General features: G+C 41.6%; 1 protein-coding gene across 1 annotated transcript; it reads left to right on the forward strand.

The window, feature by feature from the left end:
• The first annotated feature begins 10 nt into the window (after positions 1-10).
• LOC125364395 (zinc finger protein 717-like) lies at positions 11-12,371 on the forward strand. Its single transcript, XM_048363906.1, has 5 exons — positions 11-971; positions 7,442-7,568; positions 7,788-7,880; positions 9,462-9,551; positions 10,591-12,371. The coding sequence occupies exons 1-5, from the start codon at positions 915-917 to the stop codon at positions 12,024-12,026; spliced, it is 1,803 nt and encodes a 600-aa protein (XP_048219863.1). The 5' UTR covers positions 11-914; the 3' UTR covers positions 12,027-12,371.
• Positions 12,372-16,591: the final 4,220 nt, after the last annotated feature.

Raw genomic sequence — 16,591 nt, forward strand, 5'->3', positions numbered from 1 at the left:
CTGTGTAGTAAATCCACTAACATATACTAGCAAGAGAACACAGACATTTCATTTGTTCTAAGTTTTTATCTTTAATTATTTGGTGGGAGGGGCTCAAATAGGCATTTTTAGTTAGTATTGTTTGAATAACAGATGAGGCTTTAATCATTTGGTTGCCTGATGGGGTGGTTGATTAGGATGGTGTCACTCATGTGACCAGGAATTTGTGCTGGCTTTTGACTACTCCCTGTATCTACAGGATAGTCAAGGTTCTTCACAGTATATTGTATTTATTAAGGCTAACACTAAATCTTTTCAACCCTGTGTTTATGTCATGTTACTGATGTCCGATTGGCCAAGTTAAGTTAAATGGTAATATCTGGGTCACTGTCCAAGGCCCCTCAGAGTACCTGGATACAGGAAGATGTGCCATTTGGGAACCATTATTGGAACAGTATACCACAATGAATATGTATTGGGTACATTTTTTCTATAAAATTGTTAGTGAAAAATACTGAGTTGTAACATACATACTTACCATGATATTTACCTATTCAAAAGCAAGAGGTATTGGAAACACTCAGTGGAGTCCTAGGTGATATTCTTGCATTAATAGGAAAATAGTTTATACACTTCCCAGTGTGTTTCTGTAATTCTAATTACAGTAAAGACATAATATGATTTGATTTAAATTATTCAGTTATTTCTTTAATATCAATTCTGTAGGTAATATTTATCCAAACAAATGGACTGTGGATACATCTTTTATAGGGACTGTGGTACCTACACTTAAGACATAAAGGTTCTTCTCCCACAGGAAAGCTTTTGTTCTTTTGCAGCTTATGTGTAGTGTTTTAAGCAGGAAGATCAAGGACAAAGCCACATTGGTTCTTTTCTGACTGTACTTCATTTGCCATTTGCCTTCTCTCCAGGACATGCTTCCAAAATCTTCTGTGCATTGCCAACGACCACAAAAATCAAATGGATCTCTCGTGAGTTGTGTTAATGTTCTTCAATTTGTTTTACATTGTATTTTATGAACTTTAGTGTGACTAAGAATTAAAATGGAAAAGGTGAAAAGTAAGATTCAGCCTCAGGGAAATGTTCATAAAGAAGATAAAGATGGTTTGTACATTTAGCAGATTGTAAAACTTTAGGACCAATCTAAGTTGGGTGCAGATTCATCTCAAATTTGTTTCTAGTTTTTCTGATGTGAAAAAAAGGCAAACTTGTTATATGATTCAGTAACACCTAGGAGGTGAGCATGCTAACTTCTCACAGACCATGAAGATTTCCTTAAACTCCCATCCTCATTAGTCATATTTAAATATCTTGATGATTTTTTTTTGGAGTTGCTGAAATATTGTGGTCATAGACAACTTTGAATGTTCTAAAGGACTGAGTAAGTCATATTTACTTAAATTACTCTCCATACATACCTCTTGTTTAAGTGTGTACTTGCATAGGGAGTGCAGTAGACTGCACAGAGTTGCAATTTCTGGCAAATATTTCCACTGCTCATTTTAGCCCACTCAATGAGGTCTTAGTTCATTTCTTCAAAAGCTCATTAGTCACCTAAAGTATAGTTAAAACCATGACTACTCTTCAGTCTCTATCTTACTTGAAACTCCAATAAGAAGTTGATGATAATGTCCTTAAGATGTTGTCCATGGTCTTCCTAGAAATCTCCCTCCCTCCCTCCCTCCTTGTTTATTCTCCCTCTCTCTCTTCCTTTTGTTTTTTCTCTTCTTTTCTTTCTTCTTTCGTTTTCCTCTCTCCAAGTGCTCTCTCCTAGCCCCAAATTTTCTTATTCTTCAGTTTTCCTTGGCTGAGGTGGTTTTCTGAAGTGACACCCTTTTACCCCTTATATAGATAGGAAAATCACTACTTCTGCCCTCTAATCCATAGTAAGAAAATGGATTTTTCCTCATTCTGTACTCCTTCTTAAGTCTAACCTCATTTGATGTTGTTTTGATTCTTCTTTTTTTTTTTTTTTAACTGGTTCTGGGGCTTGAACTGGGCCAGGGCACTGTCCCTGAGCTTTTATGCTGAAGGCTAGCACTCTACTACTTGAGGCACAGCTCAACTTTCAGCTTTTATTTCCTGCTGGCTTTGAACTAGGATCCTCAGATCTCAGCCTCCTGGGTAGCTAGGATTACAGGTGCCCAGCTTTTTTTTTTTTTTTTCTGAGATGGGGACTTGCTGTGTTGCCCTAATTGGTCTCTAACTCATAAACTCAAGTGACACTCCTACCTCAGCTTCCTACTATACCCAAATCTTCTGCGAGTACTGGATATCTTGAACTCAGAGGCATCATGTTTGGTCAGCTTGCTCATTTGTTGCTGGCACTATCACTTGAACCATGCCTCTGGCCTGTCTGCTAACTATTAATTGTAATTGTCTGCCCAGATTAGCTTCCAGACGTCAGCCTCTTTAGTAGGTAGGCTGACAGGCTTGAGCCACAGGTTCCAGGCTCCTTTTTTTTTTCTTTTTTTTTTTTTTTTTGCCAGTCCTGGGCCTTGGACTCAGGGCCTGAGCACTGTCCCTGGCTTCTTCCCGCTCAAGGCTAGCACTCTGCCACTTGAGCCACAGCGCCGCTTCTGGCCGTTTTCTGTATATGTGGTGCTGGGGAATCGAACCTAGGGCCTCGTGTATCTGAGGCAGGCACTCTTGCCACTAGGCCATATCCCCAGCCCTGTTTTTTTCTTAAATGTACATTTAGAATTTATAGTTAGATACTACAATAAAATGAGCCTGTTCCTAATTTATGTAGAAGTTAATATTCAACCTAAACTCAAGTAGTCTATGTTACAAACTAAGTACTATCTCTCATCTCTAATAACTGTAACTGTTTAACTGTGTTAGGTTTTCTTCATTAAGCAAGTCACAAGGCCAGCCCACATCTAAGGAGGAATTTGTTTTCTTCTCAAAGGTGGAGTAGTCACTTTTAATATACCCTAAATGCTAATGTTACAATAAATTTTGGTCCAGACTAATTCTAATTTCCCAGTTTTTTCAACTCATAGATTAATGGAGATATGTAATTTTAATGTATTTCTAACTTATGGCTTTCTTTTTCTTGGTGATTTCTACATTACATTCTCTGTGGTTGGAAAATACACATGGTAAGGTTTGTCTAAAGATTCATTTTTAGGGCTGGGGATTTAGCTCAGCGGAAGAGTGCCTATCTGGCAAGCGCAAGGCCCCGAGTTCAGTCCTTAGCTCTGGGGAAAAGAAAAAAAAAACTATAAAAAAAAAGCTATAAAAGATTTATTTTTACTCTCAGTGTGTTTGTCCTGGTAAATGTAACACACAGTGCTTTTGTAAATAGCTGTTAGGTCAAGATAGTGTGTTATCCATGTGTGTCTTCTTGTTGGTTGTTCTATCATTTTTTTTGGCCAGTCCTGGGCCTTGGACTCAGGGCCTGAGCACTGTCCCTGGCTTCTTCCCGCTCAAGGCTAGCACTCTGCCACTTGAGCCACAGCGCCGCTTCTGGCCGTTTTTTCTGTATATGTGGTGCTGGGGAATCGAACCTAGGGCCTCGTGTATCCGAGGCAGGCACTCTTGCCACTAGGCTATCTCCCCAGCCCTGTTCTATCATTTATTAAGAGGAGTATTTTCTGGTTGTAATTGTGGATTTATTATTATTATTTTTTTATCTTCAATTCTGTGGCTTTTGTTGCAAATCTTTAGGATTTTTTTTGTTCTGTTTTTTCGCTGGCCATGGGACTTGAATTCAGGGCCTGGGCACTGGTCCTAAGCATTTTTGTGCAAGGGTAGCACTCTGCCACTTTACCTAAAGCTCCACTTCCAGCTTTTGTAGTTAATTGGAGTCTCATGGACTTTCCTGCCTGAGCTGGCTTTGAACCATGATCTTCAGATCTCAGTCTCCTAAGTAGGATTATAGGTGTAAGCCACTGATGCCCAGTGAGACCTTGCTTTTAAGTATATAGCTTGTATTATCCTGTCTTTTTTTTTTTTTTTTTTTTGGCCAGTCCTGGGCCTTGGACTTAGGGCCTGAGCACTGTCCCTGGCTTCTTTTTGCTCAAGGCTAGCACTCTGCCTCTTGAGCCACAGTGCCACTTCTGGCCATTTTCTATATATGTGGTGCTGGGGTATCGAACCCAGGGCTTCATGTATACGAGGCAAGCACCCTTGCCACTAGGCCATATTCCCAGCCCCTCCTGTCATTTTTAATAGTCTGTATCAGTGGTCATACAGTCTGTTTTGATGTTTTTCTTATAGTATCTCTATTTGAGCTTTTCATTGTTGGGTTTTGCTTATGGTATCTTTGTATTTATTCTGTGTCTTTGTGTAGATGTCATCATATTGAGTTTTTTTTTCTTTTGGTCAAGTCATACAGTACCTTATGTATTTACTTCATTTACAATAAAATACTAATGTGGTTTGATTTAGGACTGCTGTTTTGCTACTGTGTGTCTTATCTGATATTTATTTTCTATGTTCTATCTGTATTGGTTGACCAAATATTTCTAGTATAGTCATCTGTGTGTATCCATAAGGGATGGTTCCAGGAACCCTTACAGGTAGGAAAATTTGTAGATACTTAAGTTCCTTATATTGCATTGTGTTTGCATATAGTCTGTAGACATCCTTCTATACACTTTAGATTGCCTCTAAATTACCTTGAATACTTAGTATAATCTAAATACTATGTAAATAGTCTGGCAGTCTGACTGCCTCATAAAAGAGAAACCAAGGAATTATGTACAGAGGAAAGGTTGAAGCATGGAGTTTCAGATGAAGCTAAACCTGCAGGCAACTTGTTCTTGTGCTCCCATCTCTATAATGGCAAGAAAATAAATTTCTTTCCCAGTCTGAGTCTTTTTTATGGCAACTATAAGAAACTAACATGTTGCACGTCATTGCATTATAATTACTCTAAGAGTTTGCAATATTTTTAGGGTACTGTCATACTGCATCATAAAGTATAGGTACTTATTGATGGAATAGTTACTTTTATAATCTTGATCTTGTATAGTATTTTCTTTGTTTTTTTTTAAAGTGGGATTGAGGCTTTGAACTCAGGGCCTCATACTTGCCAGGCAAGTACCCTACCACTTGAACCATCTCCCTAGTCCATGTACTTTTTGGTTGTTGTTGGTTTTGGGGCTTTAACTCTGGGCCTGGGCACTGTACCTGAGCTCTTCAGCTCAAGGCTATTGTTCTACCACTTTGAGCCACAGTGCCACTTCCAGTTTTCTGGTGGTTAATTGGAGATAGGATTCTCACAGATGTACCTGCCAGGGCTGGTTTTGAACCATGACCCTCAGCTCCCTGAGTAGCTAGGGTTATAGGTGTGAGCCACCAGCACCTGGCTCTATACCTTTCTGTTTGTAATACATATATGTTTTTACATATTGAATCTTTATGCATTATGAATCATCTATATGTGTTGGGGTCCAGCCTTTGGACTTGATGGGGGATGGGCATTGGGAGCGCTCCGGAGATGCCGCCCTTTCTCCAGCCTGGGGAATGCGGAAGCAGGCCACAATTCTCTGGGTCTGGAACCAGAAGAACTGGCTTTGCGAACAGCCCCCAAACTTTCTCGCCAGCCCATGCGCCCCCAGTCTCCCTGGCCTGACGCTTTCCAAGTGACGTTAGCTCATGAGGGAGTCATATGGCAAGCTCGTAGCCTATCATCAGCGTCCTGGCCGATCGCCTTCTCTCGTCCCCTCCTACCACATTAGTCTTTGCCCTGCCCTAATAAATCAGATTGCTCTCGAAGCGTCTCCGAGGTCCGCATACGCCTGGCTTTCTTTACGGGTAAGGAGGTGGGCAAGGCGATCTCGTTCGGCCACGCGCACTTGAGGTCCATGCTGAGCCCCCCACTCCACCCGGGCTTTACCTGCGGGTCGGGTGACCAGGGGAGAGGGTGAGAAAGGGAGCTGTAAGAAGTGTAGCAGAGCCTTGATCCCTGCGCCAGGGGGTGCTGTAATTTTTGCTTTAAATAATCATTTAAAAGAGATTATATAAAATGAATGTTATATTTAGTCCTTTCTTCTTTTCTAGGATCCAGGTCCTATCTGTACATTTAAGTTAGCATCTTTCATCATTCTCTTGGAGCCCAGTAATTTCCTGTAGCACTCTTGAAGTAATGTGTGCCATTAATGAATTATCTTTGCCTTAAAATACCTTCCATCTGAATTTGTAGACTACTTCCTCTGACAGAGGATTGTGAATTGAAGGCTATTTTCTTTCAACACCACAGACATTTCCTTTTGTGTAATGAGGAGTCAGCCTTTCTGTCTGGTATTGTCAAGCATGGTGGTTGGCTATTCTTCATTTGTAGTGAGACTCAGTATGGGAGTAAAAAACTCCTTTGTGCCCTCTGCATAACAGATTAGTACCAAACTTTGCTCCAACTTCTTTTATCTTCCTCTGGTTTTTGGAATTACTTAGTTTCTCATTCTTACTTTTCTGTGTCCTGCTGTTGGTGACCATATTTCACATTGCTTTCTTGTTCTCTGTCTTTCCCTTACATCATTCCATGAAGGATTGTTTAAATGCAAATCCAGTCAGTATTATTCGCCTCTCATCTATGTTCTGCACTGTAGGAGATGGGTGATGCTAGAAATTCTTTATTATTTCTAAAGGAAGTATTGGGGCCTATAGAAACTTACTAACAACAATGAGCACATCAAATTTTTATTGCGGAAACTAAGTTAAGTTGTAAATGTGCCAAATCATTCCTTTTAACAGTGGATTGTGCTTTTTGTAGGTCTGCTAATGTGTCTTTGGGATTTCCTGAGTGGGCTTGCTGTTCATGAGAACACATTTATGTAGAAGATTTAGACAGTCTTTTCAGTGATGCACAACATGAAAATGCAGGAAAAAATTTTCTACTTCTTTGTTACCCTGATTTTTAACTAAACAAGCTTAACACACTATTTCAAACACCAATTTGTAGTTAATGTTGTCATGGCACTTCATTAGCTCCTTAGAAGATAATTTTAAATTTATTTTTTAATACTAGCATTGGGGCCTGAACTCTGGATCCTATGCACTTGCTTGGCTTTTTCACTCAAGGCTGGATCTCCTCCACTTGATCGATACCTCCACTTCTGGCTTTAAATGTTAAATTGGAGACTAGAGTTTCACAGATTTTCCTGCCTGAGTGGGTGTAAAACTGTGATTCGCATATCTCTGCCTCCTGAATTTCTAGTTCACTGACATGAACCCAGCTTAGAAATGAACTTTTATCACATGTCTATTGCTAGCATCAAAGACATTTACTGATATATAAGGGAAACTTTAGTAATTGAAAAATTAGTATAGAGGCAGATCTTTCTGCCTTGATTTGTGTTTCTTCCACTGTATAAATAACAGAGCAAGCTCCAACCATTTTGTTAGACCTAAGCATACATACATACAGATAAATTAAATCCCAGACTTGGTGTCCTCTTCACTGAGGCCTAATGTTTGAAATGTCTCTTTACAGGGATTGGTGTCATTTGAGGATGTGGCTGTGGACTTCAGCTGGGAGGAGTGGCAAGACCTGGATGATGCTCAAAGGACCCTTTATAGGGAAGTGATGCTGGAGACTTATAGCAGCCTAGTGTCCTTGGGTGAGCAAAAGTCACATTAACTCACAGGAGCAGGTGCTTTTTTCTTAGTGCATATATGAGCACTTGTCAGGTTCAATACTATTTAGATATAAGATTCCAGTGCATGGAATATAACAAAAAGTTCAAATGGTTGCACAACTCTTGAAGCCATCCTGATATCATTCTTCAAGGAGCAAGTCAGTAGTTTGGCCAAAGTGGTATACTGTTTCCCTTTACCAGGGCACTGTGTTTCTAAACCTGAGGCGATTATTAAGCTGGAACAAGGAGCAGAGCCATGGATAGGAGAAGAACCCTCATATCAGAGCTTTGCAGGTGAGTCAATCCATTCTGAGTAGGGAGGTCTGGAAAAGCAGAGCCTGTGTGGTTGTGTTGAGTTATTCTTGGCAGTGTCTCCAGCTTCTGCAGCTTAGGGCAGATGCTCTCATGCACTGCACAGCTGCAGTATTCAGTCTACAAGATTGCTCCTGGGTAAATCTACCTTCCTCATTTTTCTTTAAGTCTAAGGTTCCAGTCACTTTCTGGCTCTTAGACTTTCTTCTTGTTAGCTTTTCTTTTTCTTTCTTTTTTTAACCAGTCCTGGGGCTTGGACTCAGGACCTGAGCACTGTCCCTGGCTTCTTTTGCTCAAGGCTAGCACTCTGCCACTTGATCCACAGTGCCACTTCTGGCCATTTTCTGAATATGTGATGCTGGGGAATTGAACCCAGGGCTTCATGTATATGAGCAAGCACTCTTGCAACTAGGCCATAATCCCAGCCTTTATTTTCTTTAAAAAAAAAAAAATCTTTTATTTATTTTGTGCCAGTCCTGGGTCTTGAACTCAGGGCCTGGGTACAGTCCTTAAGCTTTTTTGCTCAATCCTAGTGCTTTACCACTTGAGTCAAAGCCCCACTTCTGTTTTTTTTCCCCCTCCCCCCCGGGTGTGTGTGTGAGGGAAGAGTCATTAACTGGAGATAAGAATCACATAGACTTTCCTACCTGGATGGCTTTGAACTGGTATTCTCCGCTCTCAGCCTCCTGAGTTGCTAGGATTACAGGTATAAGCCACTGGTGCCTGGGTTTTGTTTTTGTATATTTTCAGTTTCCTTTTTTCCTTTCATTCTTCAGGCCTTTTCTTTTTCCAGGCATTTATTAAAAGTACTTGAATTCTTTCATTGCTTTTTTTTTTTTTTTTTTTTTGCCAGTCCTGGGGCTTGGACTCAGGGCCTGAGCACTGTCCCTGGCTTCTTCTTGCTCAAGGCTAGCACTCTGCCACTTGAGCCACAGCGCCACTTCTGGCCATTTTCTGTATATGTGGTGCTGGGGAATCGAACCTAGGGCCTCATGTATACGAGGCAAGCACTCTTGCCACTAGGCCATATCCCCAGCCCCTCTTTCATTGCTTTTTATTTGGGCATTTCACAGGTGATGGTATTTTCATGGTTGTGTAGATAACAACATAAGTCAAATGAATGCATTTAAAAAAAAAAAGAACTTTTAGTATTTGGAGAAAGAAGCCAAAATGTTCACTTGTGAGATAAGATCCATTTTACCCAGATGAGATAGAGAAAAAATTGGGTATTACCCTAGAGGAGTACTAAGGGGAGGAAATTTCAGAGAGATTATTTACTTAGGGATAGCTTAATTTTAAGGTGATGCTTTTCCAAATTTGACATATAATATATAGGTGGATATATAATCTAGAAAGTATGCAGTTGGATATATGACTTTGGAAGGCATAGTTTAAAGCTAGTATTTAAAATCAAAAGCTAGTATTTATAGAGAAGGTCTTCCATGAGTTGATGAGAAATGAGAAAATAGGTTTAGGAGTAGCAATGCATACCAGCATATCTGAGATCATCAAACCAAGGAGAACCCAGCACAGGCAAAAGTTCTACATTGTTCCCATTAACAGGGCACTGTGTTCCTAAACCTGAACTGATTGTTAAACTGGAGCAAGTGGCAGAGCCACAGGTGGGAGAAGCCCCAGACCAGAATTTCACAGGTGAGTCAGTGCATCCTGGACAGGGATGTTGGAAAGAGAAGATCCCTGCTGGTGTGGCCATGTTGAGCTGTTCTCAGCAATGTCCCAGCTCTCTGGTTCCTGGGAGTATCAGAACTAAGATGTCTTGGTCTCAAAACCAAGTGAACCAAGAATTCATGTGGAGACATTCTGAATTCTGTGTGGAAGTATAGTTAAAGTTAACATTTTTTCTTTCTCTTTGTGGAAGTCAGTCTGAAAAAAAAAAAATAAGAAAATGTACTGGGAACTGAGGGAACCACAAGCGATGTTGGGTTCAGATACTCCAGAACAAGGGCTTCTGAACCAAAGCTTTTAGACAAGAGAATATGGCAACTCAGAGTGGTGGGCTGGTGTCTCATTTGTTTGCTGTGATTCTGAGAGGAAAAAGTGTCAGAATAGGAATTTGAAAGACACTTTGTCTAAGATGGAGAAGTATGGACTTGAAAATTCCCATGGATACCTTACAGCAATACTTAAGAAGAAGTGAGAACTGCACAACTAAAGGTATAAATTCTCACTCTTACAAACCATTCCTGCTTAGTTGACATGCAGAGGGCACTATTATATAGTCTTATGGACTTAGATCCTAGAAAATGTTAATGTTTTCCAAGCTAAAGGTTGAGAAGACAAGCGGCGCAAATTACCCATAGTTTTTAAGAAAACAAAACAAAATAAAATAAAGAACTAAAGGAAAACAAATAGCAGATGTTAAGTACTTACTTAAAATATAGCCAGTAATTGAGTATTTTGACTAAATATTTTACCTGATATTAAAAGAGGAAAAAAATATTAAAGAAGCAGGGAAAACCATGATTTTACATGTAAAATATCACCTTGTTAATTAACTCATTAGGGAGAAACACATATCATTTTCATAAATCAACTCCTAGCATTGCTATTTAAAAATCTTTAGGTAGTAGGATGGGAGAAAATTTCTTTACCTTTACATGATTATTCCTTAAAAAAATGCTTGGATGTCATTTATGTGTTTTTTTTTTTTTCTTCTTGTCAATCATTTTAGATGTCCAGCAAGTGGATGACCAGATTGAGATATGCCAGGACAGTCCAGACAGACATCTGTGGCAAGTTGTAATTACCAGCAGCAACACAGTGGAGGAAAGAGTTAGATTAGGAAAAACTTGTAATTTGAGCTCAAACCATAAATCAGAGCTGATAATGAATAATGGGAACTACTTAGGGTTTAGGACTGGAGAATTTCTTGTTTATCAGAACATGCTTCTCCATAGTGAGCCTGATGAGATGCATGTTGGGGAGAAGCCTGTTGCCTCTCATGTATTTGAACAATCCCTGAGACATTCTAAGCATCTTAGTCAGCATCATGAGAGTCCACCTGGGCAGCAGAATTTTGATTATGGTGGAGAAGGGAAGGTATTAAACTCAGAGACCATATTCTTTATACAGAAGAGGTTTTGTGTGGGAGAGCCATCCTATAAGTACAGCGAATATAGGGAAGCCTATGACAAGCCTGCTCTCATTGTCCAAGAAATAACTCAGGTAGGGCAGAAAACATTTGAATGTGCTGCATGTGGGAAAACATTCTACATAAAATCTATACTCAAAACACATCAGAAAATCCACAGAGAGAATTCCTGTATATGTAGTGAATGTGAGAAATCCTTTGTTAAGAAAGTATACTTTACAAAACAACAAAGAAAGCATATAGATGAGAAGCCCTATGAGTATAACAAATGTATAAAATCTTTCTGTCAGAAGTCAAATCTCACTGTACAACTTCGAACTCTCAAAAGTGAAAAACCTCATGAATGTAATGAATGTAGCAAATCTTTTTATCGCAAATCAGACCTCACTGTACACCAGAGAACTCACACAGGAGAGAAACCTTATGAATGTAATGAATGTAGAAAATCTTTCAACCAGAAGTCAAATCTCAGCAGGCATCAGAGAACGCACACAGGAGAGAAGCCTTATGAATGTAACAAATGTGGAAAGTCTTTCAATCAGAAGTCAGATCTTATTTTACATCAGAGAACTCACACAGGAGAGAAACCACATGAATGTAATGAATGTACGAAATCTTTCTATAAGAAGTCAGACCTCACTGTGCATCAGAGAACACACACAGGAGAGAAACCCTATGAATGTAATGACTGTAGAAAAACGTTCTATCAGAAATCAAAACTTACTATACACCAGAGAACACATACAGGAGAGAAACCCTATGAATGTAATGAATGTGGGAAGTCTTTCTATCAGAAATCAGACCTCACTGTACATCAGAGAACACATACAGGAGAGAAGCCTTATGAGTGTAATAAATGTAGGAAATCTTTCTACCAGAAGTCAGTCCTCACTGTGCATCAGAGAACACACACAGGAGAGAAACCCTATGAATGTGATAACTGCAGGAAAACCTTTTGCCAGAAGTCACATCTCAGCAGGCATCAGAGAACGCAACATAAAGCAGAAACCCTGTGAATGTAAATAATGTAGGAAGTCTTTCAACCGTAAGTCAAATTTCAGCAAGCATCAGGGGAATCGAAACACACAGGAAAGAAACCCCCTGTAGGAAAACTTTGTGTTGGAAATCTCATTTCACCAAACAGGGACATGGAAGAGGTGAGCCAGGTGTTCTCTAAAACCATTTTCTTCTCTTGGTCAAACACTGAGTCCACATTTCTCAGCCTCTCATGATCTCAAATGGGGCAATGTGTACCTGAACATTATCCAGAGGATTTGAACTCAAGTGATAGGCATTATTTCCAGTCCTGTGAACAGATGACTATCTGATTCTCTGGTTAGGAAAGTGAGGTTGTGGATGTCTGTCTTTTTTTTTTTTTTTTTTTTGCCAGTCCTGGGCCTTGGACTCAGGGCCTGAGCACTGTCCCTGGCTTCTTCCCGCTCAAGGCTAGCACTCTGCCACTTGAGCCACAGCGCCGCTTCTGGCCGTTTTCTGTATATGTGGTGCTGGGGAATCGAACCTAGGGCCTCGTGTATCCGAGGCAGGCACTCTTGCCGCTAGGCTATATCCCCAGCCCGATGTCTGTCTTTTATAATAGCAGTCAATAGTTTATTTTGTGACTCTTTCTCAGAAATAACGGCTCTAGCCCTTAGGGACTGGAGTCCGATGATCCCCAAGGTGGTTCTGGGAGTTATACGTGGGAGAAGACTGTCATGATTTGAATTAAGGAAATGAGGGCCTAGATTTCATCATTGCCACCCTAAAATCTCCCTTTGTATTTTAATGGGAAATAAAATCTACTTGTTAGGTCATTGTGTGTGTGATCTGTGTACTATAACACAAGTAGCCTACTGTTGTGTGTGTGTGTGTGTGTGTGTGTGTGAGAGAGAGAGAGCGAGAGCAAGAGCACGCATGCATGTGCATGCTGGTCCTGGGGCTTGAAATCAGAGCCTAGGTGTTGTCCCCAGCATTTTTGCTCAAGGGTAGCATGCTTCCACTTGAGCCACTGCTCTGCTTCCAAGTTTTTGCTGTTTAATTGGAGATAAAGGTCTATGGACTTTCTTGCCCAAGCTGGCTCAGAACTGTAATCCTCAGATCTTAGCCTTCTGAGAAGCTAGTATTACAGGTGTGAGCCAGCAGTGGCTGGACAGGTTAGTTTTCAAATGTGGATGGTCTGAGAAGCATTATCATTCCATGTTTAGTAGAAAACATACAAAGGAGTGAAACTCATCACCTTTTGTCTCCAATTCAGTTCATGTAAGAATAAGAGACCACTACAGAAGAAAAACATTTGGGGATGTTTTTGTCAGGTAGGACAGCTCATTAAACATTAAGAGTAAATTTTTATAGCTATCATTGACACTTTCAATAGAATTTATATAGTAGAATGTATAATGAACAGTAAATTATCAAAATTGCTAATGTAGACAACTAGAAGGGTTAAATGTTATTGAGCATGTAAAGCAGTTGACAACATAGCAGTGTTTTTCTGCTAGTGACTTTGTCTTCCAGGCTGCATTTGGCATTTTGGGGACAATTTGGGTTATACTAACCAGGGGACAGATGGTCCCTGCAAGTATGTAGAGGGTATGGGTGATTGGTCAGTGTTCAGGTTTTTTGCTTACTGGAATCAAGTGCAACTTTTAGCTTAAATTCAATGACCATTAGGACTTCTCACAGTTTGTTAAAAGTATCAGATATTACTTCATGGATGGCTGGTAATGAATTCTGAATCATTCCAATCACTGGGCTTAAATTTAATCTATTGTGGTCAATGTGTTTGTGTGCTTATAAGTGGTTTCCATAGAACATTCTCTGGTCATGCCATGCTGTCAGGTGGTTTCTTCATTAGTGCTGGGTAAGCATACATTGCCCTGGTCACATTGATGAGAGCAGCTTTATAGAAGCTAGCACTGACTTTATTGATACCCAAGCCACAGATGCCCACTGGGAAACTCCAGGGTGGCCAGCACCTCCATAGGGTGGCATTGCCTTCAATGAAAATAAAGCCCACTTGAGGATTTGGTGTCTGGTTAGCCAGAGAAGGAAGTGCAGATGGCTGCCTTAGCAGGACTTGGTTCTAGCTCCCTCCGTAGGTGGGGCTCAGTAGCAGAGGCACATGGAGCTTCCTAGTTTCCTTTGCAATGGTGAAAACCTGGGAGAAGCAGAAAACAGTGGAAGGACCACAGCACAAACTGCCTGACCCCAGTGCTCCCTGGTGGAATTCAGTAGCCCAGACTATGGGAATGGTAAGCTAGTCTTGTGGTAGAGACTGGAAACTTTCTGAGTGCTAAAGATAGGATGAATGTTTCCTGGGCTTGCTGGATGGGCAATAAGCCAGGTGCTTTGCAGCTTCAGGGGGAGGTTTTGCAGCAAAGCCGTGAGAGCTGTGGGCTGGGCTCAGGTGACAACTTGTCTACAAAGCCTGATACAGGAAGCAACTCAGGCAAGGATGTGTCACCTTGAAGTATAATGATGCCTCAGGTCCCAGGATACCTTTCCTCTTTGAGGTCAAGCAGGTGAGCTCATCAGTCTACCATTGCCTTGCCGTCTGAGGAATAGGACCAGTCTCTCCATTACCCAGATGAGGCCTTGCAAGCAGGCTTGTCCTGCACTTCAGTGAGTCAAGGACCTCCCCCACCCCCATTGCTCTCACGTCCACATTTGGATAGAAGCTCTCCTGGCCCCTTTTCTTCCAGTATGCCTCATTGTCAAAAGACAGTTTGCAGGTACCTGGCTTCATTTGACCTGGTGTCAGGAGTCCAGGGCAGCGGCCATCTGGGTCTGTGTAGCTGGGGAGAAAATGGGCTACAGAGAAGGGACAAAAGAGCCACCCTTCCCCAGTTGTGGATTTGCAACCCCAGATAAATCTCAAATCTGTGTGAGTGAGCACAAACAGTGGACACCACTGAATTGTCTATTTAGGGACCCACCAAGGCAGAGGAGCAATTGGGCAACAAAACCTCTCAGTCTACACTACAAGTAATAATTGTATTTGACATCTTCTTTATGCTTAAGTATGTTTATTAACATGTGAAATAAAGTATGCCTTGTTTTATAACCTGTGTTTTACACAGTATATTGTATGTGGCTATCTGGGTCAGTAACAATTTAATTCTACCCACAATATGTGGAGGGTTCACATGGAATGGGCTGATCTCTCGTTCTTTTTTGTTTAATTTGCATGTGTGTGACGGTACTGTTGCTTGACCTCAGTCTGAGCACTGTCTCTTAGCTTTTGTGTTCACTGCTAGTGCTCTACCACTTGAGCCACAGCTCTACTTCATCCTTTAGGTGGTTAATTGGAGGTAAGTCTCACAAACTTTCCTGTTTGGGCTGTTTTGAAACTGTGATCCTCAGATCTCAGCCTCTTGAGTAGCTAGGATTTCAGGGGTGAGCCACCTGAATCCAGGATTCTGGAGGCCTGTGGACCTCAATGTGTCTCACACAGTGATTTAGAAAGAACAGAGTATGGGCTTGGAATGTGGCTTAGTGGTAGAGTGCTTGCCTAGCATGCGTGAAGCCCTGGGTTCAATTCCTCAGTACCACATAACCAGAAAAAGCAGTGTTGTGGCTCAAGTGGTAGATTGCTAGTGGTAGATTGCAAAAGAAGCTCAAGGAGGGCTGGGAGTATGGCTTAGCGGTATAGAGCTTGCCTTGCATACATAAAGCCCTGGGTTTGATGCCTCAGTACCATATAAACAGAAAAAAAAAAAAAGCTGGAAGTGGTGCTGTGGCCCAAGTGGTAGAATGTTAGCCTTGAGCAAAAAGAAGCTAGGGACAGTGCTCAGGCCCTGAGTCCAAGCCCCAGGACTGGCCAAAAGAAGGAGGAGGAGGAGGGGAAGGGGGAGGTGTAGGAGGAGGAGGAGGAGGAGGAGGAGGAGGAGGAGGAGGAGGAGGAGGAGGAGGAGGAGGAGGAGGAAAGAAGCAGCAGCAGCTCAGGGACAGTGCCCAGGCCCTGAGTTCAAGTCCCCAAACTGGCAAAGAAAATAAAGAACAGAGCAGGTGCATGGGACAAGGGAGTTATAAATGAACCTGTGGTACTTCTGGCTCAGTTTGACTGCTCAGATGTTATCTGGTGGGTCAGGAATATGGCTTATTGGTAAAGTGCTTGCCTTGTATACATGAAGCCCTGGGTTTTATTCCTCAGCACCATATGTAAAGAAAAGGCTAGAAGTGGTCCTGTGGCTCAAGTGGTAGAGTGCTAGCCTTGAGCAAAAAGAAGCCAGGGACAGTGCTCAGGCTCTGAGTCCAAGCCCCAGGACTGGCAGGGGAAATAAAAAAAAAAAAGATGTTATTTGGCCACTTGCCCCCTCCTCCCCCCCCCCACCCCGCTTTTGTGAAGGGATAGGTGGGAAGGGGGCAGTAAGACACTTGGACATGATCTGTTGAGTTGGGAGTCTCTGACTCCAGCCCTGTTCCCCTTCCTATACCTGGTTAGAAATTTGGAAACCAAGGCTGCCTGCCTTGAGGTGGGTGTTCTGGGAAGCCCAGGGGCACATGCCAGCCTATGTGGGCTTGGGAACCCTGAAACTGGAAGGGCAAGTATAGCAGAGCCTGTACTTGGGCTAGTGGCAGGGTC

The sequence above is a fragment of the Perognathus longimembris genome, chromosome 16, assembly GCF_023159225.1.
Source record: "Perognathus longimembris pacificus isolate PPM17 chromosome 16, ASM2315922v1, whole genome shotgun sequence".
NCBI lineage: Eukaryota > Metazoa > Chordata > Mammalia > Rodentia > Heteromyidae > Perognathus > Perognathus longimembris.